We start from the raw sequence: 23,884 nt of genomic DNA, 5'->3' as shown, positions 1-23,884 counted from the left end.
GAGCGAGGCCCCTGTGTCCCTGGGCACACAAAGAGAGCCTAGCCCAGGGCAGGCTGCCATGGGAGCCACATCGCTGCTGAGGACGCCTCGTCACGGGCTCACAGGTGACTCTCAGCAGAGACTTCCTCCTTCCACAGGGCCCATCCCAGGTGAGGAAGGCAGGACAGATGCCATGGGGGGAAGGAGACCAGACAACCCACAGCTGTCGCTCCCGGGCTCCTAAGCTAGCACAAACCGAACAGCTCTCTGGGGCCATTGAAAGCTGCACCCTAACAAAACTGGCCTCGAGCCTGCTTCGGTTTCTGGGCCTGCCGTGGGACCCTGAGCTCACGACAACCCAACTCCGACACTCAACCTCCTCATTGGTTGACTGGGTGGGACTCCAAGGCTCCGCCCATCTTACCCAGGCATGCTTGGGGGTGGCAGTCTCTTCTGTCCTGGCCATGAGAACAGAGGACAGCAAAGGAGGCGGGGGAAATGGCAAAAGAGAAGAGAGAAGGCCAGGGAAAGCTCCAAGGGACGCTTGGAGAAAGAGAGGGAGCCAGAGGACCGCGGGCCCTGTCCCCAGACGGTCCCAGATGGAGCCTCACCCCAAGCCATTGACTTCTGCACCCCCCAGCCTCCAGGCTGCCACACTGTGACTCTGAGGAGCAGCTGCACCCCTCCGTGTAACCCCCGGAGAAAGGGACGCAGAGCCTTGCATAGTTATTTGCACTCCACAGCTCACGTGTCCGTGGATGGATGCACGGCCAGCACACGCACGCACGGCGGAATAGTAAGCAGCCAGGAAGAGGAAGGACGTCCTGACGCAGGCTCCCTTGTCCTTCCCAAGAGTCGCACCCAGGCTCCCTGGGGGTTGGCCGCTGAGTCTTGACTGCCAGCGAGCCCGGGAAAGCCTGGTCTATGTATGAAAAGGTCCGTGGCCCTGGGAGCAAATTCTTCAACAATAATTGGGGAGGCCCTGGGGCTGGGCAGGGCAGCTTTGCCTCTAGTGCTGCTGCTCATGACCCCAGTGCCCCTCTTAAGTGAAAAGCAAAACGGCACTTTCTCCCTGGGCAACAAGGCGTTGGCACCCATCATCTCAGACTGCAACCTGCCTCGTGCCAAGACTACCCCCAGGTGGGAAAGTCGTGGGCCACTCCAAAGCCATGTCTGCGCTGCTCCACACCTCGCGCTTGGGGCCCTGGGTTCATGTCCAGGGGTTCAGGCCCCTGGCCTGGGTCCTACCCTTTGTAGTTCCTCAACTAGAGAGTCTGGCTGGGGAGCCAGGGGCTGGGGGTCCACACCAGTTTCCCCATGGGCCCCAATGTCATGAACAGTGCTCTCCTCATTGCTTGCCTTCAGCCTCAGTGAGGATTACAATTCCTTCTTGGGTGCACTTTGGGGGATTCCAGGAATGGCCCCACATGAAGCTCTGGGCACTCAGTGAGCTTCAGATGCGGGTTTCTTCCTCCCCTTCCCCCCCTGCCCCGCGCCCTGCTCCCACCTCACATCCAAAGGACCCATCTTCCTTGCCCCCGCCCCCTGCGTGCCTTTTCCATAAACACCTGTCAGTGCCCACTGTCACTCCTGCTCCTGCCCCACACAGGCCTATAAATCCAGTGGCTCCAAGTACCCCAGCGGCCAGGGGGCGGGTAGGGAGCGCCCTGCTACGCCCTCTGCTCCCTTGTCTGGTGACATCCTGAAGCTGCAGACTCTGAGACAGGAGACCGGCCAGCACCCAGGTGGCCTTGGGCAGGTCCCTCCAGCCCTCTGCATCCCTCACCATACAAGGGTGAGGCTGTGGGTGTGGATCCCCGGGGACACCGGAACATAATAAGAAACGGGTACCTGGTCTCCGACCCTGCTTCTTGGCACGGAGCTTCTAAAACCTTTGGAATTCTTGAGGAGTTGGCAGGGTGGAGGGGGCGGGGAGAAGGCTGCGAGTGGACCTGAAGGGGGTGTGGCCTTGTGGGGCTGAGCCCTTGCCCTGTGGGATCGGAGGCTGACTCCTGGTAGGCAGAGTCAGAATGGAGATAAACTGGGCTACCTGGGGCGGCCTGAGAGAACTGGAGCACTGTTCAGTATGGAGGAAACCTGTACATTTGGTGCCCCGTGACTGATAAGAGAACAGTTTATTTTCCTTTTAAGCCCAGCACTAGTATTCACCTAACAAACAACCTGGACCGCATCTCTGTACTTGTTTAATCTGTTCGAAGCTCAGTTTTCCCAGCTCTAAAATGGGCACACGAACACCTGCTCAACCAGCCCAAAGCGCAGTATTCAAAATAACCAGGTAAATGAGCATGGAGGGGCTGTGATGGTGAGGCAGGTGGGCCTCCTGGATGTGCAACTGCCTGCCAGTGACGAAGTATCTTACTACTCTAATAATGGGAGTGTGGCTGCTGATATGGCGCACGGGTGAGAGGGCACTGGCTCTGGAGGGCAGGATGTGCTGCTGTGGAGACTCTAGGTACCAGGGTTCAGTGGGTACCAGGGTTCAATGCAGGGCACACGCCACCTCCTCCACTGCCTTGCACACATCTACCTGCTGCCTCCTCTCGGATCTTAGCACATCTGATCACCTCCACGGTTCAGGATGGAGACACCCGGGACACCGGCTGCCTCACTCAGGACTCGCAGTGGCTACAAGCACAGTACCTTACCGATCCTCTGATCGACTTTACCCACAGCTGGGAGCTGACCCTGTCCAGAACTGTTCAGCACCATACCACTCGGCGCTTCTCAGGGTGCGTATTTTTCCAAACTGACATTTGACAGGGCCAGCTCGTGGAGGACGGAAAACACCTGTACTCCACAGGATCGCAAGTAAGAAGCAGGTGCCCTGGGAGGCTGGGTGTGCCAGTGGCTACAGGGTGCAGGCGTAAGAATGGATTGAGGGGTGGCGGGGAGTGGCAGGGGCTCGGGGCTCCAGCAAACCTTCCATGGCTTCGCAGTAGGGGGTGGCTGCCCCTTGCACATTTTGGTCTCCACTCAAATGCACACAAAATAAATATAGTGCATTTTGGTCTCCACTTATATGCACACAAAATAAAGAAAGTGCATTTTGGTCTCCACTTATATGCACACAAAATAAAGAAAGTGCATTTTGGTCTCCACTCAAATGCACACAAAATACAGACAGTGCTACTAATTGCAGGGAGCAGGAACTCAAAGTCGAACCCTGAAAGCCAGAGCGATGCCTCTCCGTCCACCGTGTCCAGCATGTCAGCGGCTGCCTTATACAAAGGTTTCATTGCTGATTTAAATAATTGAACAAGGACATAAAGAATGCTGCCTGGCCGGGAGAGAAAAGGCTGCCTGCAGGGCTGGGCTGCCAGCGAAGGAGGCAGAGGGGGTGGATTTACAGCCCCCGGTGTGTTTACAAGATGAGAGCTCTAATTCTCTGAGTCGAGTTGTTACAGCCCAGAATGAAGAACACGAAGCTCTTAGAGAGGGAGCAGAGCCTGGGCAGCTGAGGAATAAGTGATTTGCAGGTCATGTCTCCCCACCCCCAATCACTTTAGCCTCCAGCAATTCCAGAGACCAGCCAGCCCCAGCCACACCGGTCCTCTAACCATATACGCGCTTACCTTCTCGGATCCATGGCGCCCAATACACAAATGTCACGCGCCATATATTCTCTTGCTGTTCTCTGAGTTTATAATGCCATTAGCATGATCTACGATGGGCTGGTTTATGGAGAGTGAAAGTAATAATATAGAGAGGAAGTACCCAGAACCTTAGGGGGAGGGGCAGCGCAGACGGATGGAAAGAGAAGTTGTCTGGATAATTGAATACCCAGGGTAGGGGGTGGTGCCTGGCTTAGAGACAAGTTCTCTAAGCTGGGTCTGGGCTTGGCTTGCTTAAAGGAGGGTGAAGGGCTCCTCTGCAGGGAGGCAAGCAGATCACCAGCAAGGTGGGCTGGCTGGATGACCCTCCAGAGCACAGCCCGTGGGGGAATGCCCGTGGCCTGCCCTTGTCTGGGGCACGGGGAACAGGGCAGTCTGGGGACGTTCCCCGCCTTGCAGACCTTCAGGCCCAGAGCAGACTTGAGGACACCACGTCTTGGCTCTGGAAGTCTTCTCAGGTGAGTTGCGGTGGTCAGGATGTTGGGAGAACCTTTCAAGCACAGCTTTGTGAATCAAACAGAATTCGTTTGCCTCCTCTGATCCTGCAACTGTTCTCTGCAGTGAGCACTCGGCTGAAGTTCAAGTGGAGAGAGGCGCTCCTAGGACCCTCCTCCTCTGAGCCTGAACACCTGCCGGCCTTGAGGCCCTGGCCTGGAGAACACAGCATCAGGCCAGCTCACTTTGCTGCCCCTTCTCACTTTAGAAGGGAAAAAAACAAAACAAAACAAAACAAAACACAGAACAGTCTCTCGAGGGCAGATTCCTGCCAGTGGATTTGCTTTTCCATGGATGTTCCTGTTGGTTTCCCCGAAATCACCGTTATTAAGTGCACAGGCCTGCTGGGACGGCCAGACCGGCCTGTGGAGGAGGAGCAGTGCCGTGCCAAGGGCAGGTGGGGCCGGCGGCTCCTCCAGCTCGCCACAGGGGTGGGCCTGGCTCGGCTGCCCCAGCAGAAGGCCATTCCAATGGGGCGAGAGAAGCAGCCCAGGGTGTGAGAGCAGACACACGCGGTCACCCCCGTCCAGTGCCACCTCTCCTCTCCTCTCCCTGGTTCTACTCGGTACCCAGGCACTGACGGCTGATGTGGAGATCCAAGGTTGTTATCACAATGCCATCATTAGCTGAAACAAAATCATTCCTTGTAACTGGAATACAGTTACTATAAACGGCATATGTTATCGGGCACTCTGTTTCTAATCATCGTAATTATGTTATAATACTCCCCATTAATATAATAACAACAATGATCCGCCAGTTCTCCGTTCCAGACCAATAACTTCACCTGAACATGCTCTTTGTTCAGGGGGGAAAAAGAGCTAATTCAGCATCCCCGGAGACGGTCGACAAAGCCCGTGTTGGAACTGGGAGACGCACGCAGATGAAAGCATTCCTAGGGGGACACGGTGGTGCTGGCGAAAGCCACCTGGCAGCCTGACCTCTGGCTAACAAGAAGGGCTCTGTCTGCGTCCCTAACTCAGAGGCAGGAGGGAGTGAAAACCCAGGGACTTGCAGGTCTTGGCCTGATTGTCCAGGGTAGCTGCAGGCCGCGGAGCCGAGCCAGGGTCACTGCCAGGCCAAACTGGGAGACCGAGGCCTTGACCTGAGCTCTCCTTGGGCATGCGCTTCTCCCAGGTGCTGTCCAGCTCATTGCTACCTAGCACGATGGAATGTTAGGATCACACGGCCCCACGGCCCCGCGGCACGCATCTCTAAACCAGACCGCCCCAGCTGTCGCTCGGCGTTTCACCTTGCACGGTGCTTCGCCAATGAGAAATGTTCAGAGTCACCAGGGACCAACAGCTACTTCACAGGAGGACGGCAGAGGCTCCTGCCGTGAGCCAGCCCTTCCCGGGTGTGGAGACGTGTGTGCCTGGGGACTGCCACAAAACCGGCTTCCGATGCTCTACTTTCCTTACTACCCCATGCTCCTCCACTGCCTCCTCCCAGACACACCTACAATGCTAAAATCTACATACAGAACGGGAAAACGCAGAAAACAAAAGAACGTAACAAGGAGGTCATAGCGCACAGTAGACTTTGGGACTTCCCTCTGGGTTTTGAGCAGCAAGGCCTCCTTCTGCCGCCCCAAAGGGGCTCGAGCAGTCAGCCGTTCACAAAGACGTGTTTGCGGCTCACTCACCAGGGAGCGGGGGCTACAGCACCCTGCTGGCCCACCGGGAGGTGCTCAGTGCTGGCTTTTTTCTCCATGGTCACATTCAAGATGGCCCCAGTATTGCCTTGGGTGGATGTGACCTCCAGGACCCTCAGAGTGTCCTGCTCTTAGAATCAGCAGGCACCCAGGCTAAGGCACAGCCAGAGATCACGCCACGCAACAATGCAATGGGGAGGCACAGGCAACGCCAAGCCACAGTGGGGCCTCTCGCTGCACAGCCTGCCAGCCTCACTCTAACTGGGCCCGTGTGACGGGACGAGAACTGTAGGGCAGCGGGGGTAGCTTGGTTCACCTCCATGTCCCTCTGTCTGTCTCCGACTCCGTGCCCTTCTCAGGGGCCCGAGGGGCTCCAAGTCCCCGGCAGCCTCTGGCAGGGCCAGGCCCACGTGGTGGGGTGCAGGGACCACCTTGTAGCTGGGTGCTCCCGGGATCCTTCTAGCTGGATCCCTTCGTGGCTCCGGGGAACACGGTGTGCCCTTGCTTTACTTTCTTTTCTCCCTTTCTGAGCAGTACTGATGCAAGCTCCTTTTATACATTTACAAGAAAAGAAACTTGGGACGAGAGGAGCACACGGGAAAGAAAGCAGAGAAATTTGAAAACCTCCTTCAAGGTAATTAAATGATGAAGGGCCTTTGAAATCCACCAGATCGGCTTTTATTTTATCCCTGGGCCTCTCCACACATAAAACCTCTGTCTGGAAAGCTGGCGAGAGAGCCTGAATGACCACTTTGTCTCCGCTCCCATGAGGTTATCAGCGGGTTTCAGACACACACAGCCCTGGGACGCTTCTTGGGGCCCTGTCCCCCCCTGCCTTCTGCTTCTGACCCACCCTAAAGGCCCAGGTGGGCTGATAAAACCGTGCGACCTTTATCAGCTCTTCATCCAAGGGTGAGCCCACCGGCTGTCCCGCTCACACCTCTCCTATTCCCTTTAGAGCCATCTGGTCTTTGTGAAAGCTATGAAGGAAACGCACACACACACACACACACAGGAGCCTCACTCGGGTGCACCTGCGGTCTGCCCTCCCCATGTAAAGGGACAGCCCAGGCCTGGGCTCCTTTCCTGATGACAAATCAGAGCAACCAGTTCCATCTGCACACAGAGGGAAGGTCCTGGGGGAGGGGAGCGGGGGCTCCACAGTCTCGTTTTGTTCTGAAACCTGCAGGGTTTGTGTGACCACCTCTCCACACAGAGCCTTTCCTTCTAAAATGAACTGCTCCTTCCTCTCCACCTGTGGGACGGCTGCTCAGCCATCAGGGCCCAGGAGGAGCAGGATTTGGGTTCTGGATTCCTGACAGCTGGGCGTAGTGCAGTCTGGTGTCCCTGTGCCGGGGGCCCGCCCAGCAGCTGTTGGGATAGATGTGCGTCCATGTTCCCTCTCAGCCTCAGATACAACACAGCTTCTCTCCTGCCATGAAGAGTTTTGGCTTCAGAGTGGGGTGCAAGTCTGCGGGCAGGGGCAAGGGTCCTGTGACGGGTCTCTCTGTTCTCTGGATGTCCCTGCTGTCCCCTGGACAGGTCTGTGCCCTCACAGCTGGGGGGCTTGCCACACGGTCAGGGCACCTGTGTGTGTGTGTGTGTGTGTGGCTGGGGGTGGTGGGGCGGGTGCCGTAGCCTGCCTGGGCCTAGGTTGGCTGAGGGAGAGCAGGCCAGGCTGGCAGCAGCTCTGTGCTACTGTTGGAAAATCCAGCAGAACCCAACCAACGCCGCCTACACTTCAGCCTGTGTACCAGTCTGTCGCTCAAGCACAGCCTTGTGTTCCGATCCACCGGCAGCCCACTGCCGGGGCCACGCAGGCTCCTGGGAGCAGCAGACTTCTCCCAGCCGCGGTCTATGCTGTTACCTCCGAGGGCCCTGGCCCCCAGACCCACATTCTAAGTGAGGCAAAGACGGCGGCACGGAAGTGCTTTTGCAACGGTGATGGAGAGTTTTCAAGGAAAAGAGCAAACATCAGGAGGCCGCAGGAGGTACTGGCCATGCAGCCTACCTCGCCGACTTCCCCAGGGATTCTTCTACCGCTGAGCCCCCGCGTCACCTGGCAGGGCCGTGAGCACCTGACGGCTGAGCCCAGCCCAGGGCTTCCTACTCAGGGTCCGGGCTGCGGCGCGAGGCATTGCCTCTCTCGTATGTTCTCAGGTGAGGCGGAAGCTGCTGGCTGGGCGCTCACTTCGGCAATGCCCTCTGGCGGACATGTCAACCACTCTTTGATTCTTGTTTCCTCTTTCCTTTTACTCAACGCGTCCCCTCTGGTCTCAGCTCTGCCCTGTGACCTGAGCGCTGAGGGATGGCCTGGGATCCCGAACACAGTCCTGCTGAGCACAACGATGCTCACTAGGACCCACCCTGTCTCTCTGGGAACCCCCCTGGCAGGCAGGGGGTCCTCCAGGCTGCAGAGACCTGTAGGGCAAGCTCAGAACTCACAGCCGCTGGGCAGGGCTTGGCTTGGTCACTGCCTTCATGCTGTGTGCCCTTCAAGAGCCAGGGTTGGGGAAGAAGGGGTGGTCCCAGGGGTCTCCTCCTGGAGACGACCTCCCAGCAAGCGGCACTCACCACCCTAGGGACCTACCTCAGGCAGTTTCACTCGGCCTTCCTGGAAGGAGCACGTCTTGGGGTCGTGGGTGCACATGTGCCGGTATTTGCACCAGTGGCAGCGGTAGGGGCTCTCCACGCACGACAGGCAGCTGGGTGCAGAGGGAAGAGGCACAGATCACAGAACTGGCTGAGCCAGAGCCCAGACCGAGACTGGCAGCATCCAGAGAGCCACCCCGGGACGTGCCCAGAGCATACGCGGGTCATCTTTTCGTCCCTGGCCTCCTGACCTCTCAGGCCCAACCTGTTCTCCCAGGGCCTGCTCAGTCTCCCTCCATCTCCACAGCCTGGGCCCTTCAGGCTCTGCCACAGAGGGGTAGGTCCAGAGAGACCTAGGAGCTGGGGCAACCACAGCCAGGTTACAGGTCAACTGCACACGCATCTCAGCTCTCAAGGAGCTGCGTGGCCCCCACCTGGTGGATGAAGCCCCCGAGGCCACCCCTCGGCACATGGCCTCCCTCTCAGTGGCTTGCCCCAGCCCCACCCTTCCCCCAGCAAACAAAGGCCCCTCCACAAGAGCCTCTCACTGCCTCAAAACCCAACGCGGGCCCCTTGTCCCAGGATCCCCAGAGCCCTTCCACCCAGGAGAAGCCCTGCACGGCCCAGGCCCGCTGTTCCCCGTGGGTTTGGTGCTGCCACCACGAGCAGGCCCCATACTCTGCACCTGCTCTTTTACCATCCGGGGACCGCTTCCTCCACTTGGCCGACTCTGCAGGCAAGCCAGGGATTTGAGGGGAGGGGTGTCCCTGCGGCCTGCTCCCATGATTCTCGGGGCTACTGATGTCTCTGGGACAGTCTTGGCCTCGTGTCCAAGGTTTTCATGGCGCAACTCCCCCACCAGGCCTCATGGAGGGCAGGGGTCGAGACTTCGGGTTTTATTTATTCCCTCTGACTGCTCTGCACCTGAGGACTCTCACCTCTCTGCCCTGCACACAGAAGATGCTGGCCGTCCTCCTGGGGACCAACTGGGAGTGTCACATGGGACCTCACCCGCTGAGCGGAGGAGCAAGTTGGTTGGGAGCGATTAGGACTTCCAAGTGGTACAGCCATGGGAGGAGAATGCCAGCGTTAGAGCAACTCATTTATGGCTGGGGCTGGGGAGGACTGGACACCTCCTTCCTTAGGACCCCAGAAAAGGCTCAGCTCTGGACTCACAGGCACTGTGAACTGAGAATCCCACCAGCCCCGGGCCCGCAAACATCTGTGGTCACATTGGCAGCCCCTCCTGCACAGGGGGCCGACAACAGTGCCTTGGAACTGGCAGGGCGCCTGGAGGCCAGGTCCTGTGGTTTCCAAAGTTTGCTCCAAGGAATCCTGGAGAGGTTTGCGGGGTTCCTGGAGAGAAGGCTTCCAGGCCCCCCAAACCCTCCTCCAGAGAAGCTCCTACTCCCAACTACTTTGCAGCTTGGGTTTTTCCGCGATTTCAGTTGAAGAAAGGTTTCTAAGGTTACAAAAAGATGGCTTACACATCCACCGTCTGGTACAACCCCATCATTGCACAGAAGAAATAATAACATAACAGCAGCAGAAACACGAGCCGAGTGCCAACAGCCGGCCAGCATGGCTGAAAACATTGGCCTTGCAATAGGCCTTTCACACACACGGCTGCCCTGGAGGACAGGCAGGGGCCATGGAGTGGTGGCCAGTGTCTGCTCCGAGGGGTTCGGGCACTGCCCTGGCCACTTACTAAGTATTTGGGGGGCATTCCTGGAAGGGTGCAACTGGTCCCCTGCTTATGGAGAACCCTGGGCCCGGAATGGACTGATTCCTAAGCTGGAGCCTCTGCTGACCACACCTGCCATGTTCATTCTAACACAGTGAAAGCCAGAGCTGGGTTCAGGCTTCCCGACCTTCCCCGCCGGCCCTCCTGCAGCCTGCAACACCCTGCACCTTTCTGGCCTTCCTCCGGCCCCGGCTGGCCCCTGTATTGGCCTAGCCTGTAGAGGCTGAGCATCCCAGTGAGTGGTCAGCAACCTGGCTGTCCCAGGTCACACGCCGAGGCCTCTGTCCTACCCAGACTCCTCCTCTGCTCTTCTCTCAAGGTGAGGGCACACAGGTGACAGACACCCATCTGGTTAGGAAGATCGACACCAGGTTAATGTGGGCTAGGACGCCCCTCCGCCCCCACGTTCTCACTCTCCTCTCTCTCTGGTCTCGTCCCATCAGCTCTGTGAGCATCAGAGGATGCTGCTCCTGGGGCTCCCTGCGGTGACTCCCTGGGCCGGTGGCAGGGTCGTCTGACCTCTGGAGGGCCAGGATGCTGAGAGGCCGGGGCACTTACGAGTTGTGGACACTGCAGTTGTAGAAGACAAAGCTGGTGCTGGCAAAGGTCATGCCCGTCTCCTTGGACTTGAGCTGCAGCTGCACGACGTGGTGGTCCCCTATGAGGCAGAGCCAAGCCAGGAGGTTGGGGGAGGCCGAGGATGCACCCTGGGGAAGGGGAGTCCCGCCCCTCCCTTGGGGTGCTGCCAGCTCTAACGGGACTCGGATTCAGCAGCGCCCAGCCCAGGGCAGCCCTCAAAGCGGCTGCACAGGGCAGTTCCAGTCTCTTCTCTGTGCTGAGTCACTTGTGTCTCCCTGCCCAGTTGCTCATGCCCCCTCGGCACACACACACACTGACAGGTGTTCGGACATGCACCCCCACGCATGCTGTCCTTGCTGGGCTCCCAGAATTACAAACTAAGCCTGAGGCTTTGCAGATGGGTGGACACGTGTGCACACACCGCTCCTTCCCATGTCTGCGCTGCACGGCCCTATTCTGACGCCCCCTCCTCTGAGGGGCTCCGCGGCTCCACTGGGATCGGAGACCCAGGGAACCTCAGCTGGCGCCAGGGAGGAGCCGGGGCCCATGTTTAATTCACAGCTCTGACCCTGGGCCCCCACTTCCAGCCTTGTTCTCTGCCTTCCCTGAGAGCCTCATTAATCAATCAGCTTGGAACAAATGTGACAAGCCCAGGTGGGAGGGACAGCGCAGGATCAATCTGCCTGGGGCCAGGCCTCTCCCTCCCAGTGCTGAGCCTCTGGCCACGGATAGGAGGCAGCTGGAGAGAGCCAGGGTAAGGTGACAGTGGGGAGGCCATGGTCTTGGGTCCATGACCCAGCTGTGTGCGCAAAGGGAGACCAGCCAGGTGAGCCATGCCTTCTCTTCCCAGCTGCCGACCAGCCTCCTCCACTGCCCCCAGCCTGGCCCAGGGGGGTAGAATTGCACCACTCGCTCTGGTGCTGGCCTGGCCCGGCTTCCACCCAGCCTCCACATAGCAGCTCCTCGTAGAGGAAGAGGTAACTCTCAGAGGCTGAGCTGGGCTGCGATGGGAAGGCTGCAATCGCCGATCACGAGGGCAATGGAGGGAGATTCCTTCCCCTCTTCCTGTAATGGACCTGTCTGACCCCTCCATAGCCTGTAGGCTCCCTCAATCCACCCGAGTCCAGGTTCGTCTGACTCTGCAGGGGCGGGGCACGCCCCCCCCCTCCCCCGGGCTTTGCTACTGGGGCTGCTCACCGTGCCCGGTGATTATGCGCGGCACCTCCTTGGCTGCCGGGGAGTAGCACTGGATCTGGCTGCCCACTACCAGTCCGTCCATCTCCGACAGGTCCTCAAAGGTGCAGTTGACGCCGGCCGACAGCTCTGGAACATTGTAAGTCTCCAGCACCAGCTGTGAACGGCAGGCAGGGGGAGAGAGAGGGAGAGAGACGTGAAATGGGGAGAGCAAGGTGTGGGATGAAGGGAGCAGGCGAGCTTGCTAGATCACAGGCAGTGGAGAGGCAACGTTAACGGCAGGAAGAAGGGACCCAGTCTGTGATGAGAGCAGCGTGCAGAAGGTGGTGGGCTGTTAACAGGCAGAGGAGAACGTTGTTAGGGTCTAACGGACTTGGCCCCAGCAGATGCGAGCGTTTAGGGCATCTGTGAGGTGGGAGGACATTGGGCAGCCCTGAGAGACCACAGCTGAAGGCCCTCTTCCATTGGTCCTAACTCTGGGAAAATGGCAAGGCCATCAGCAGGTGCCCGGTGCAGGGACTTGGACGCCATGGGGATGCCCTTGTCTGCCGCTATGCCCCTCACAGCTGCAGCTCTCCTCCCCCACGCCCTTCGCCACTCTTCGGCCCATTCCTGGTATGACGGCTTTCCCTGGCTCCCCGGGCATTATGGGTAAGTTCCTGTGCATGTCCCCTCCTGCTCCGCCACCTTGCCTTGGTCTTGCCCTGCATTTGCCGGCCAGGCTTGGCCCAGCTCTCCCAAGGGCACTTGGGCTCAGGTACACTGTGGAGAGGCGAGGTGCTCCCTGTGCCCCTGGACTCTGGCCCGGGGACCCTTACCAGCACGTTGTACTGTGAGACGGAGATGTTGTTGGGATGGACTGTCAGCCGGACACACTGCTTCATCTCTGAGGCAAACCTGCGGGGCTCCCTGGACCGCTCACACCGTTCCTTGCGAGTGCACCTGCGAGGGACACACCGACAGTTACCTGGGAGATGCCGCTGGCCCAGGGAGGGGCCGACACCGGAACCAGGCATTTCCACAGCTCCCAGGCCGTGGCCAAACATCCTGTGCCCAGGGCTGGTGTCTGCGTCTCCTTCCTCAGGCCTGGTCCTGCTCCATCATGCCCACATTTGGAAGCGGTGGTCGTTCTAGTCCCACTTGCCAGATACAGAAATGTGAGCGCCCCCTTGCCTGCCTGGGCCCTGGCCTTTGGACATGCTAGTTCTCTCTGGACTTTTCTCACCCCGCTCCACACTGTCCAACACCCTTCCCTCCTGGGCACAGTACAGTTGCTGCACACCTGCAATCCCAGGAAAACTGGAGAGCTTCCTCCTCCCATGGTCTCGTAGCACCGTGGAGTCTCACAGTCTAGAAGTTCTTAGAGTATCCGACAAGCATGAGCCTAAGTACAGCGCCCTCCTACCAAGTGTGAACCTCTCAAATGAAGAAAGTAGGTCCGATGTATTTTGCAGTCCCCATGTGTGTCTCCTGTTCCAAGAGACAGAAGCTAAATGCAGGCAGGTGGAAGGAGCTATCAGAGGAGCCGAGGGTGTGGTTGCAAGCATGGCCTGGAGTGGTTCCCAGCTCCATGGGCCAGCTCTGATGGCTTAGTGCCCTGAGTTATAGAGAGCACCATGTCACAGGTGCACCACCTCCAGTGTGACCTGGGGCCTTCACTGATGTGTGGGGGCATCCGCAAGATTCATGCGAGAACCTACACCTTGTCCAACAGCAAGCACCCCACGAGATCAGAGCGTGGAGGCATGTGAGAGTCTGGGAACCGTGTTTAACCCACGCCAGGGCAGCCTCGTGGACACGGAGCCTCTCAGAGCTGCCATCCTTTGGACGCTCCGCGTGGGCGGGGGACAAGCAGGGTCCTTGGAGGGACAAGGAGAGAGAAGACGGGGCTGCAGGGACATCAGGGTCCCTGTGAGTTGCTTATCTCACTTGTTAGGAAACAGTGTGCAGAGAGAGGCAGACATCGGGGCTGCTGTGGGACGGGAGGCAGGGAGGGGAGTGGGAAATGGAGCAGAAAGGGATGGGGGCCCTGTTGAGGGGGGGACTTGGGGAGGGCACATGGGGTCAAGGGGCAGACAGGTGTGGGTGGGGCAAGGGCAAGAGGGAGGGGAGGTGACTGGAACCCTGAGCCACTCTTGGTGCACGCAATGCCGTGGGGCTCTCTTCCCAGCCAAGGGGAAGGAAGGCAGCTTTGGCCACAGCAGGGGGACCCCGGATGGTGGAGTGTCCGAGAGGAGAATTCAGCAATTGCAAGAGAAGCCACTGAAGGCCATGGGCTGCAGCTGCCCCTCTAAGGACCAGGACAGAGGGGCGACGTTAGAGTACACCAATGGGAGATGGAGAAGTGAAAGATACCCCGAACATCACAGCCATGACAGCCAGGGGTTGAGTGCTGATTAGGATCTGTGATGCAGGTTTGCTTTGACTGGTGTCTAAGTCTCAGGACAACGCAGTGACAAACCCCACAGTACAAATCAGGGAAAAGTGGGTGAGTAACCTGTCCCCAGCCAATCAGACAAGGGCAGCCATCACACACAGGTGAACTCTGGGCCTCTGCTCTACCTTCCGGAAGTTTCGAGATTGAGAAATGAGAGGCAGGCCCCTCTCCCCTTCCTCCTGCACTGGCTGTAGACCTAATCCATTTTCTCTTCCACCTTGCTGCTCCCTCTCATGTCCTCGGAGCTGTTTAAGAGGATAATTGCTACTTTTGCCTCCCACTGGAAAGCAAGTTGGAGAATTTTTGCAACTTGTTGGACAAAGATGAGTCCTCCAGAGTGCCCCCCCCCGCCCAACCAGAAGCCCTGTCCCAGGAGAGAAAGGTCAGACAGGAGCCTGGTCATCCCCAGCACTCCTTGGCAGGCCGATGGCAGCCAGAGCATCTGCCTCAAAGTCTTGGGAGTTAATTTAGCAGGCCGGCTCCTCTGCGAGGACTCCATTACCTTCAGCCATTAAGCTAATGTTATGGACTTTTCCAGAGTGTCTGCACTGACATCGCTATTAATAGTGTTATTACTCCCATTAACAGCAGACCCAGAGAGCTGGGATGGGCTTAAATTATTCACTGACTCCCCAACTTTGAAGTTCCTGTTTCCAAGAGCAATCAGAAGGTCTGGAAAAAAAAAAGTCTTTGATTTGATTATGAAGCGGGGGTGGGGTGGAGGTGAGGGAGAAAATGGAAGTGCTTCCAGACCAAGCATCACCTGGCGTTGCCAAATGGACTCAAAGAGAAAGGATAGGGCTCCAGCGCTCTTCCGGGGCGGGGTCCCAAGGCGAGTTCTACCTGCACCCTCTGCCACTTTCAGGGTTCAGGGGCTGCCTCGTGCCGCTGTGCCCTTGAGAGTCCCCAGACTAGTGATTCATTCCCCACCCTCAATTTAGGTCTTACCAGAGAAGCCACCTATCACGTACTGTTTGTTTTTAATGCTTAACTTTCAATTTTATTTTCTTCCCCAGAAACCTTTTATTTAAGGAATACAAATTTGATGCATTGCATAAATACCACTTTAGGAACATGGTGATCCTTCTCATCCTACCCGCCCTTCTACCCTTCTTCCTTCTCCCTCTCCCATGCCCATTCTTATTTTTTACTAACATCTATTTTCAGTCAGCTTTATAGTTTTAGGCATCCGACCTAACTGTGTTTTATTGGGCAAATTCTGTAAACGCCCGGTGCCTCAGTCATTTCATCTCTGAAATGGGGAGGAAATTGCACCTGCCTAATGGCACGAGGACCACATGAGATTCGCGACTCAAGCATTTAGAGTGGGACGGAGCTCCTGGTGAACCCTCAGTACATATTAGCCTGTGCTGTGATCCCATCCCTCTCTGCTTTGCTCATCCAACTCCTTCAAACCACAGCTGACACCTGGAGCCCGGCTCTGTTCCCCGGCTGGCCCAAGGGACAGAGCGAATCACATGAAAGGGACAGCTCTGGCAGTTTTCCTCGGGGCCGGGAGGGAGAAGAGAGGGAAGAGTGGCAGGGGTTGCAGCTCTGAGCTGTCAAAGGGTAGTGAGAATCAGCTGTCTTCGTGGAAAGTCAAGTTTAAGGTCAGAGCCAGGGATGTTTTGACATTTCTACCATCCTTCAGGGCCTGGGGGCGGGGGCAGCCAATGTCCAGCAGCAGACCATTGACCTTAAGTGTGACAGGACAGTGGAGGGGACGAGCACACGCCTTCTGACATCGCTCGGGTCCACCAGGGGAACCGCCCGTGATCTCCGGTGAGCCCAGCAACAGCTGCGGAATGTGCAAAGGGTCGGCTCACCACCCCTGAGCCGTCTGCCCCGCAAGGGGCAACAGGTTCTTCCTAAAGCATGTCCGTCAGTTCCACTAGGGACACCCCGGCCCTGGAGGACACATCCTGCCTCATCCATTCTCCTGGACGGCACACAGAGACAGAAAGTACATGCCATGTGACTTTGAATTATCAGACATTTGTCACTGCCACCCCCCATCGTCACTCCTCTCCCAAACATGCAGCTACAGACAGCTGGCAAGAAGCGGATCCCCCAACGCACAGCAGGCCCCCAGAGCCAGAGTCCACACCTGCTAACCTCTTCTTCCCGCCCAGCCTCATTCCCCTTCCTCTGCAGGGCAGCCCCTCCGGCCCCAGACCAGAGGTGCTAACAGCCCCTGGGGAGAAAGGCGCAGGGACCCTGGCGGGGCTATTATCCAAGCCAGTGGTTCCAACGAGATTATCCAGTCTAATGAAGCAGCTACCGGCAGGCCTCCCCTAAGCCTGAACTTTCACTGCTGGCGAATTCGCAGCCAAGTGGAAAATTAGAAGGGAGAGGAATGTAGAAAGAAAGGGGGTGAGGGAAAGGGACAGGGAAAGGTGGTGATTAAGTTCCCTAGAAATTATTTCTAAATACAGGGATGAAAATATGAACTCCCAGTGCTGCTGGCCAGGCAAACAAGTTCAGGTGGGAAACGGGGCTCTCTGAGTCCAACCTGGGCCAGCCTCCAGGTTGCAGGGGTGGTTGCTGGCCGGCCTCCCCAGGCCCTCCTGTGTGGCCCCCGGTCCTTAACCTTCCATGTTGGCCATGGCCTCTGCTCCCAGTGCCCCATCTGGGGGAATCTGTGTGTGGAGCATGAAGAGACAGGGAAAGAAAGGGGATGGGGGGCTACCGGGCCTTCCCAGGTAGGCCAGATAGAATGTTGACAAGGCTTAGAATGTGCTGGTACGTTCTTCAGGAATGCCCGCATAAAGGAGCACACAGAGCTGTGCGGCAGGGAGGCAGGTAGACCAGATGGTCAGGGAGACCCACGTGGATGGGTGTGTAAGAGACCAGAATCTATCTTCTAGTATAGAGAATCTAGTACTCAGATCAGACCAGGCCCTTTCCATGTGAAAGTTCCAGGGTCTGGGGACTGACACACGGCCTCATGGAAGCCGAAGTGTTGAGGTTGTTTCACATGACTACTTCGGATAAACCCCAGACAGAAAGGCCGAGGACCCACAGACGGAGCACCCCGAATCCAAAACCAGGAAGCTCAAAAGGCTCCAACATTTGAAACGTCTTGGGCCCCAAAAAGACACTAGAAGTGGAAACATCCACACCTTGAAACTTTGTGTCATGCACCAAAAATAGCAAAATAAAAAATTAAAATTTTCTTTAGACTACATGTAAAAGGTGTGCAGCAAACGAGGTTTTTGAGTAGACTCGAGTCCCCACCCCAAGATGCCTTATTACTTGGTGCACATATTCCAAAATCAAACAACACAAAATCTAAAGCACTTCTGCTTTCCAGCATCTGGGACGAGGGAGCCTCAACCTGTGCCCTCTGCCTCGAGCTGCTGCCAACAGAGCCCATCCTCCCTTCACAGACCAGAGTGTACCTGAGCAGCACCTGGTATAGGATTCACCCACATCTCCTGCAAGAGAGCAGCGGACTCCACAGGAACTGGCAGGTGTGGGGGTCATGGGGACCCCAGAACCTTCCTGGGCTCCGTCCCACCACCGTCGCCTTCAGTGACGGGCCTGCTGCCTGCACTGTGCAGTCCACTCTGCTCCGAGCGCCAGGCTGGATCTTTGCCTTGTCTTCCTTTCAGCCATGCTTCATGTGAACTACTCGTTGGGCACAAACCTTAGGGGGCCCAGAGGGGCCCCCCCGACCACACTGAGTGCTGCCAAAAGAGGAGGTGAGGGGAGGCCGTCTGCCTTCTCTCTCTTCGTCAGGCAGCACCATCTGGGCCTCTCTAACCCCACTCAGTTGAGGAGAGGCTGGGAAGGAGGTGGTGGGAGTGAAGCAAGATCAGAGGCCGAGGCCGAGGGAGAGGGACAGGAGCAGGAGAAGCCGAAGCACAGCCTAGCAGAGACGCCCACCCCTTCGGAATCCAGCCAGGAACAAGCAGGAGGCTCTGGCCTGAGACACATCCCACTATAGTGCAGACCACTACGCTGTTACATCACTGGCACCAGAGCTTGGCACAGGGTGGCCCTCTGCTGCGTGCAGGCTGGGTCACCCCACGCATGGGGCCCAGCGAGGGCCAACCAGGCAATGTGTGTGAACGCTGGCATAAGGGTGTGCATGTCTGGACTCAAACTCCTCAGCCTGTCCCTCCCAGGGCCAAGTCACGAGACTGGGAAAACCGTCAGGGCTTTTCCAATCCAGCTGGGATGCCGGCACTTCCGACTCACCACCCTGGGGTCAGGAGGCACATGATACCTGAGAGTGTGTTGGTGTGTGCAGGGATGGACAGAAGGGGAGGGCGATGAGAGGGAAGCGCGTTCCTTGAGCCGCACTGTGCACCTGCCCAGCCTGGGTGCGCAAGACCAGACAGTACTGATATCGAGTGGACTCTTGTCTCCAGGCCCGGGGGCTTTTTGCAAACTCAGTGAGGCCACAGTACAGACGTCAAAGAGTTTGCAGGAAGAGGTGGACAGCAACGATCCCCCATGAGCGTGCAGGTGTGGTGCCAACAGCCCAGGAGAGATCACTGACTTAGCAGGTGTGTATCATGTCCCCCTCGGACACAGACGCAAACAACAGAAACAGAACAAGGTGATGGGCTAAGCTAGGGAGAGGCCAGGGAGGATCTGTGCTTCAATCATTCATTCATTCATTTTTTTACAAGTTCCTGATCCTTTCCTGAGGCCAGGTTTATTTATTTATTTTTTTAAGATTTATATTATTTATTTGAGAGGTAGAGTTATAGACAGAGAGAGGGAGGGACAGAGAGAGAGATCTTCCATCCACTGGTTCACTCCCCAAATGGCCACAATCCAAACCCGGGAGCCAGGAGCTTCTTCTGGGTCTCCCATGTGGAGGCAGGGGCCCAAGGACTTGGGCCATCTTCTACTGCTTTCCCAGGCCATAGCAGAGAGCTGGATCAGAAGTGGCGCAGCTGGGACTTGAACCAGTGCTCGCATGGGATGCAGGTGCCCCAGGCAGAGGTTCAGCCTGTTATGCCACAGCGCCGGCCCCGGATCTGTGTTTTAGAACCAAGTTGTCCCTCATTACGAGGACCATGGCTTATGGGACAAGTGGTTGTCTCTGTGCTTTCCAGGGGGCCCCTGTGGACTGCACCTAACTGGCATGGCTGGTTAAAGCCACCTGTGGGAGGACTTGTCCCAGCCACCTGCCGCAGTCCTGGCGAGGAGGGGAACAGGAAGGGACAGGACCACAGCCTCCATGTGCACAGCCACGGTCATCGGGACTGCCTCAGACACAAGTACCCGCTCTGCGAGGGGGCGCCATGCACAACCTCTCCCCTAATTTTCACAGTGTGGCTGTCACACAGCTCTATTCATCGTTGTTCAATGCCACGGACAGGGAGCGCAGCCAGATCTGTCCCCACTCAGCTCTTGGCTCCACCTCTCCCCTCTGCCCTTCCCACCCTGTCTTAGCAGAAGCTACATACAAGGAGTGAATCCTGAGAGGGGGCCCCCGCCCACCCAATGGGGGAGGGCGTTCTTCTAAACAGGAGGAATCTGGGAGGAGGCGTGTGGTTGGGGGCAGACAGAGACTTCGTGGAAGCCCATCTGATCTTTCTCCTGGGATGTCTTGGGCTACCTGAGCCTCCCAGGAGGGACGCTGATGACTTTTCTTAAAAAAGGCAACGTCTGGACCAATCGATGCAGCTGGGTCTGCTGGGCAGGATCTGTTACCTGCTGAGACCCAGATGGGCTTCTCTGGCTGGGCGTGGAGCCAGAGGGGGGGGGGGGCAGAAAGAGGGGAGGGAATGTTCTAGGTCCAGGCTGATGGAGGTGGGCTTTTACCTTCGCCCAAGTCAGGCACAGGAGGAAGGCCCTGGGAACAAAACTGCTGGCCAGATACTGCCCTGCTGTGTGGTTGGTGAGCCAGTGGGCGGGGTCAGGGGCACCATGCCCCTCCCCACTCCAGGGCTGCTGGTGATCCCTGGGAATGGAGAATAACACGAGGGAGGGACTGAAATTCCCTGAGCGTTTCTTAGGCATGCTCAATCTGCAATCACCTGTGACCCTGGAGTCCAAACAGCCATGCAGATATGGGAGCCACCTGCTTACGGATGCCTGCCCTTCAACTGCGCAATCACACACAGGCTCGGCCCCTGCTGCTATCCCTCCGCCTCTCTGGCTATTTGTCTCTTTCTCTCTCACCCCCCCCGCCCCCCGCCAACTGTCCTTCTCTTACCCCAATGTCACCACCACCGTCTCCCCACAGCCAAGGGCACTGCTGGCACGAATGACCAAGGAAACAGACGTAACCCCATACCGCAAGGAGCCCGTCCCCACTGCCCTTTCCTGAGCAGTCTTGCCGAGGCTCAGGCCGCGGCATCACAGTCCCTTGCTCAGCTCAGGGTCTTGCCCACGGTGGACCCTGGCCATGGTGCTGCTTCCAGCACAGACCACAGCCCCATCCCGTCCCTGACTCAAAGGCTCCCAAGAAGCTTCAGCAGGAGACAATCGAGGCAGCCATATTTATGTCCCTGATCCTGGCACCGTGCTTGGCCCAGAGCAATGAGCATAGGTTTGAGAGGTGTGTGGACACAACCCTGCCTCGTGCAATGGCCCACACTCATTACCTGCTCCCATATGGCAGACAGAGGCAGCTGCCCACAGGCTGTCCCTGGCTGTCCTCACCCCACCCTTGCTCACCTCCGCCCTTCTCCTTCCTCCTGTCCTCGACTCCCTTCCCAACCCTTCATGTCCAGTTTGCACCCATGAGAAGCAACACCTGACTTGCCCTGGGCCTGAGGGGCACAGAGAAAAGGTGCCCAGAGAGGCACTGGTGAGAGCAGGGGACAGCCGATGACTGTGGGCAGTGCTATGCGTCTCCCTAAGCTGTGGAATGCCTGGCTGTGTGCATTTGTCGAAGCTTTCCAAACCCTATGATTAGGTCCTGTGTACCCCACCCCATGTACATTGAAAATTACATCTTGGGGCCGATGCTGTGGCATAGTAGGTAAAGCCTACGGCTGTGATGCTGGCAACCCATATGGGCACTGGTTCATGTCCTGGCTGCTCCACTTCTGATCCAGCTCTCTGCTGTGGCCTGGGTAAGCAGCAGAAGATGGCCCAAGTCCTTGGGCCCCTGCACCCATGTGGGAGACCAGGAAGAGGCCCCTGGATTCAGATTGGCCCAGCTCCGGCCTTTGCTGCTGTGCAAAGTAGAAGCCGTCTGGGCACCAGGTGAAGCCAAGGCACCAGCAGCAAGGCCCCCAGAAGCCCTCTGCCCCAAGCTGCTCAAGGTTCCTGGGAGTGAACCAGCAGTCGGAAGGCTTTCTCTCTCTCTGCATCTCCTCTCTCTGTGTAACTCTTTTAGATAAATAAATAAATCTTAAAAAAAAAAAAGAAAGAAAGAAAGTAGAGCAGCCAGGACTGGAACTGATACCCCTATGGGATACTGGTGTCACAGGTGGTGGCCACAACACTGGCTCCTAGACTTTTTTGTTTGTTTACATTTTCAAAATGAGGACAGGAGATCACTTGAAACAAGAAATCTAAGGTACAATTCATAACTTAACAGCCAAATTGGTGAAATTTTCTCTTTCTGACCTCTCCTTCTATGGACAGGGCCAAAAGCAATCCAGGTCCAGGCGCTCTGCCTCCTGGTGAGAGCAGTTACGACAGCAGAGGGAGGGTCCTCAGGTGCTGCACAACTGAACTGTACGGGCCAGAACCAGAAAATTCTATGGAGACACTGCGGGGTATATCGGGGGGATGTAGAGTCACAAGATGCATGGCACGTCTCTCCCACGTGACTTATTGGCCCATGCAAACCTTGAGAATCAAGCCCGAAGCCTTGTGTCTGGTGTCAGCCCAGGGAAGTCAGTCGACAGCCTCATCCCCTGGCCTCCGGTGCACAGGTCCCCAGCGCGACACCCACATCGGGAGCCGTCACCCTCCTTGTACTGCCCTTTCCATATCTCTTGTGGGACTGGGGCGGTTTAGAGTGGAGACAGAATGAAGGGAAGGAGAGAATTCACCAAGGAAGCAAGGGCAGGAGAAGAGGAGAGTGGTGACACAGGCGAGGGAGGGGGAGGCGGGAGGAGGCTGCCGGCCGTACTCACGTGTTGTGGAGCACACACCAGCCGCAGTGGGGATCGCCTGAGCCCAGGCACTCGCTGCAGCTCTGGTACTGCCCGCAGGACTCCACAGGAACGCTGGTGAGCTAGAACAGCACAGGGACACAGGGTCAAGGTTCTGCAGGACACCAGACAATACTTATGTGGTATACATTCACATTTTCCCAATACCAAAGGCCCAAAACATCTCTCTGGGAACACTGGGTTCATCATGTTTATTTCCCATCAAAACCCACAAATGTCCATTCTTTCTCCATTTCTTGCTTTCCTTTTGCAACAATGTTTCATCTTCTTCTTGGGCCCTGGCCTTTGGGCTGTACCATTTCTGCTCTTCCCAGGGGGCACCTGGCCTCTGACAAGGTGGCATCAACCCTCTGGGCTGCTATCTGCCTGCTTCCCAGCCCATTGGCCAACCAGCTCTGAAATTCTTCCCTTTGTTTTTTTCAAGGAGCAGCTGCTGCTCTCTCCTCTTCCTCACACCCCTCCCAGGACCAGAGGCGTCACGTTAGCTTTCAGCAGCGCCTTGCTCGGGTAAAACGTTCCGCGTGGCATTCGGCTTAGCCAGATGCTCCTGTTTCCTGCCTGCCCTTACCTATCCAGTGACTCCTTTGTTCTCCCATGTAGCTTTCCCTGGATGTCTCCGGCAGTGACTTGCTAGTTCCTGCTAGCAGTAGGCGCTCCACAAGAACACACGGCATCAAATGGAATGTTTATTTTCCACGTGTAACCCAAGTCTTTATTCCCTACTCTGCCAATCTCTTCTTTACAAAAAGTTTTTTTTTTTTCTAATAATCCTTTTTTCCATTTGGAATACCTTCTTCTGTTGATGGAGGGCTTCCTCCCTGATCTCTCGGCTCGAGCTAAGACATGCTGATGTGGTTGTCTTTTGGGTTTCTCGCCCTCAGACAGCAGGTGCACAGAGCGCCGTGCGCTGCTGACCCGGCTGACAGTCTGCTTCTTGGGCAAAGGCGGCGGCCACACGTCCCCGCTGCTTCTCAGGGCATCTGCCCCTACACAATTATGTCCGCGTGGCAGGGGCTACTTGTAGCTCGCGCACAGGCAGGCTGGCGCTGGAGCCCACTCAATTAGTGTCGAAACTCTCTTTTTGAATTGGTTAATAATTAATTCCAAGCCCCACATGGCCGCTTTCCCCTTAATTTTCTTATTCCCTTTATGTATTTTTTAATTCCCCAAAGCTTACGCTGAGTGTGCTTTCTGACCGCGCTGTGCCTCTGCTGCTTTCAAGTTCTCTGCTGGCCGCCGCCCCCCACCCTCACAGCTTCGCCCTTGGCCTTGGCAGTTCTTTCTTTTACTTTCTCTGATTCTTTTCTGCACATCTGGATTTTATCTTTTCTTTTATTGCTGCTCATGTCATCTGCAGGGGCCACGTTGGACCTCTGCCTACATACAACATTGCTAAAATAACTATTTTATTTCTTTGAAAGGCACAGTTACAGAGAGAGGAGGAGAGCCAGATAAAGATCTTCCATCCACTGGTTCACTCCC

The 23,884-nt window shown here is 56.9% G+C and overlaps 1 protein-coding gene across 1 annotated transcript in view; it reads right to left on the bottom strand.

The window, feature by feature from the left end:
• The window catches only part of PLXNA4 (plexin A4), a 420,485-nt gene that overhangs the window by 74,251 nt on the left and 322,350 nt on the right, over positions 1–23,884 (bottom strand). Inside the window, exons 5-9 of the mRNA XM_062198967.1 lie at positions 22,364–22,464; positions 12,688–12,811; positions 11,873–12,026; positions 10,655–10,754; positions 8,351–8,465 (exon numbers count right to left, since the gene is read on the bottom strand). Coding sequence (XP_062054951.1) covers positions 8,351–8,465; positions 10,655–10,754; positions 11,873–12,026; positions 12,688–12,811; positions 22,364–22,464 — 594 coding nt within the window. The remainder of the gene's footprint in view (positions 1–8,350; positions 8,466–10,654; positions 10,755–11,872; positions 12,027–12,687; positions 12,812–22,363; positions 22,465–23,884) is intronic.

The sequence above is a fragment of the Lepus europaeus genome, chromosome 1, assembly GCF_033115175.1.
Source record: "Lepus europaeus isolate LE1 chromosome 1, mLepTim1.pri, whole genome shotgun sequence".
Taxonomy (NCBI): Eukaryota; Metazoa; Chordata; class Mammalia; order Lagomorpha; family Leporidae; genus Lepus; species Lepus europaeus.
The sequence above is the reverse complement of the archived record's forward strand: the minus strand, read 5'-3'. Positions and strand labels throughout refer to the sequence as shown.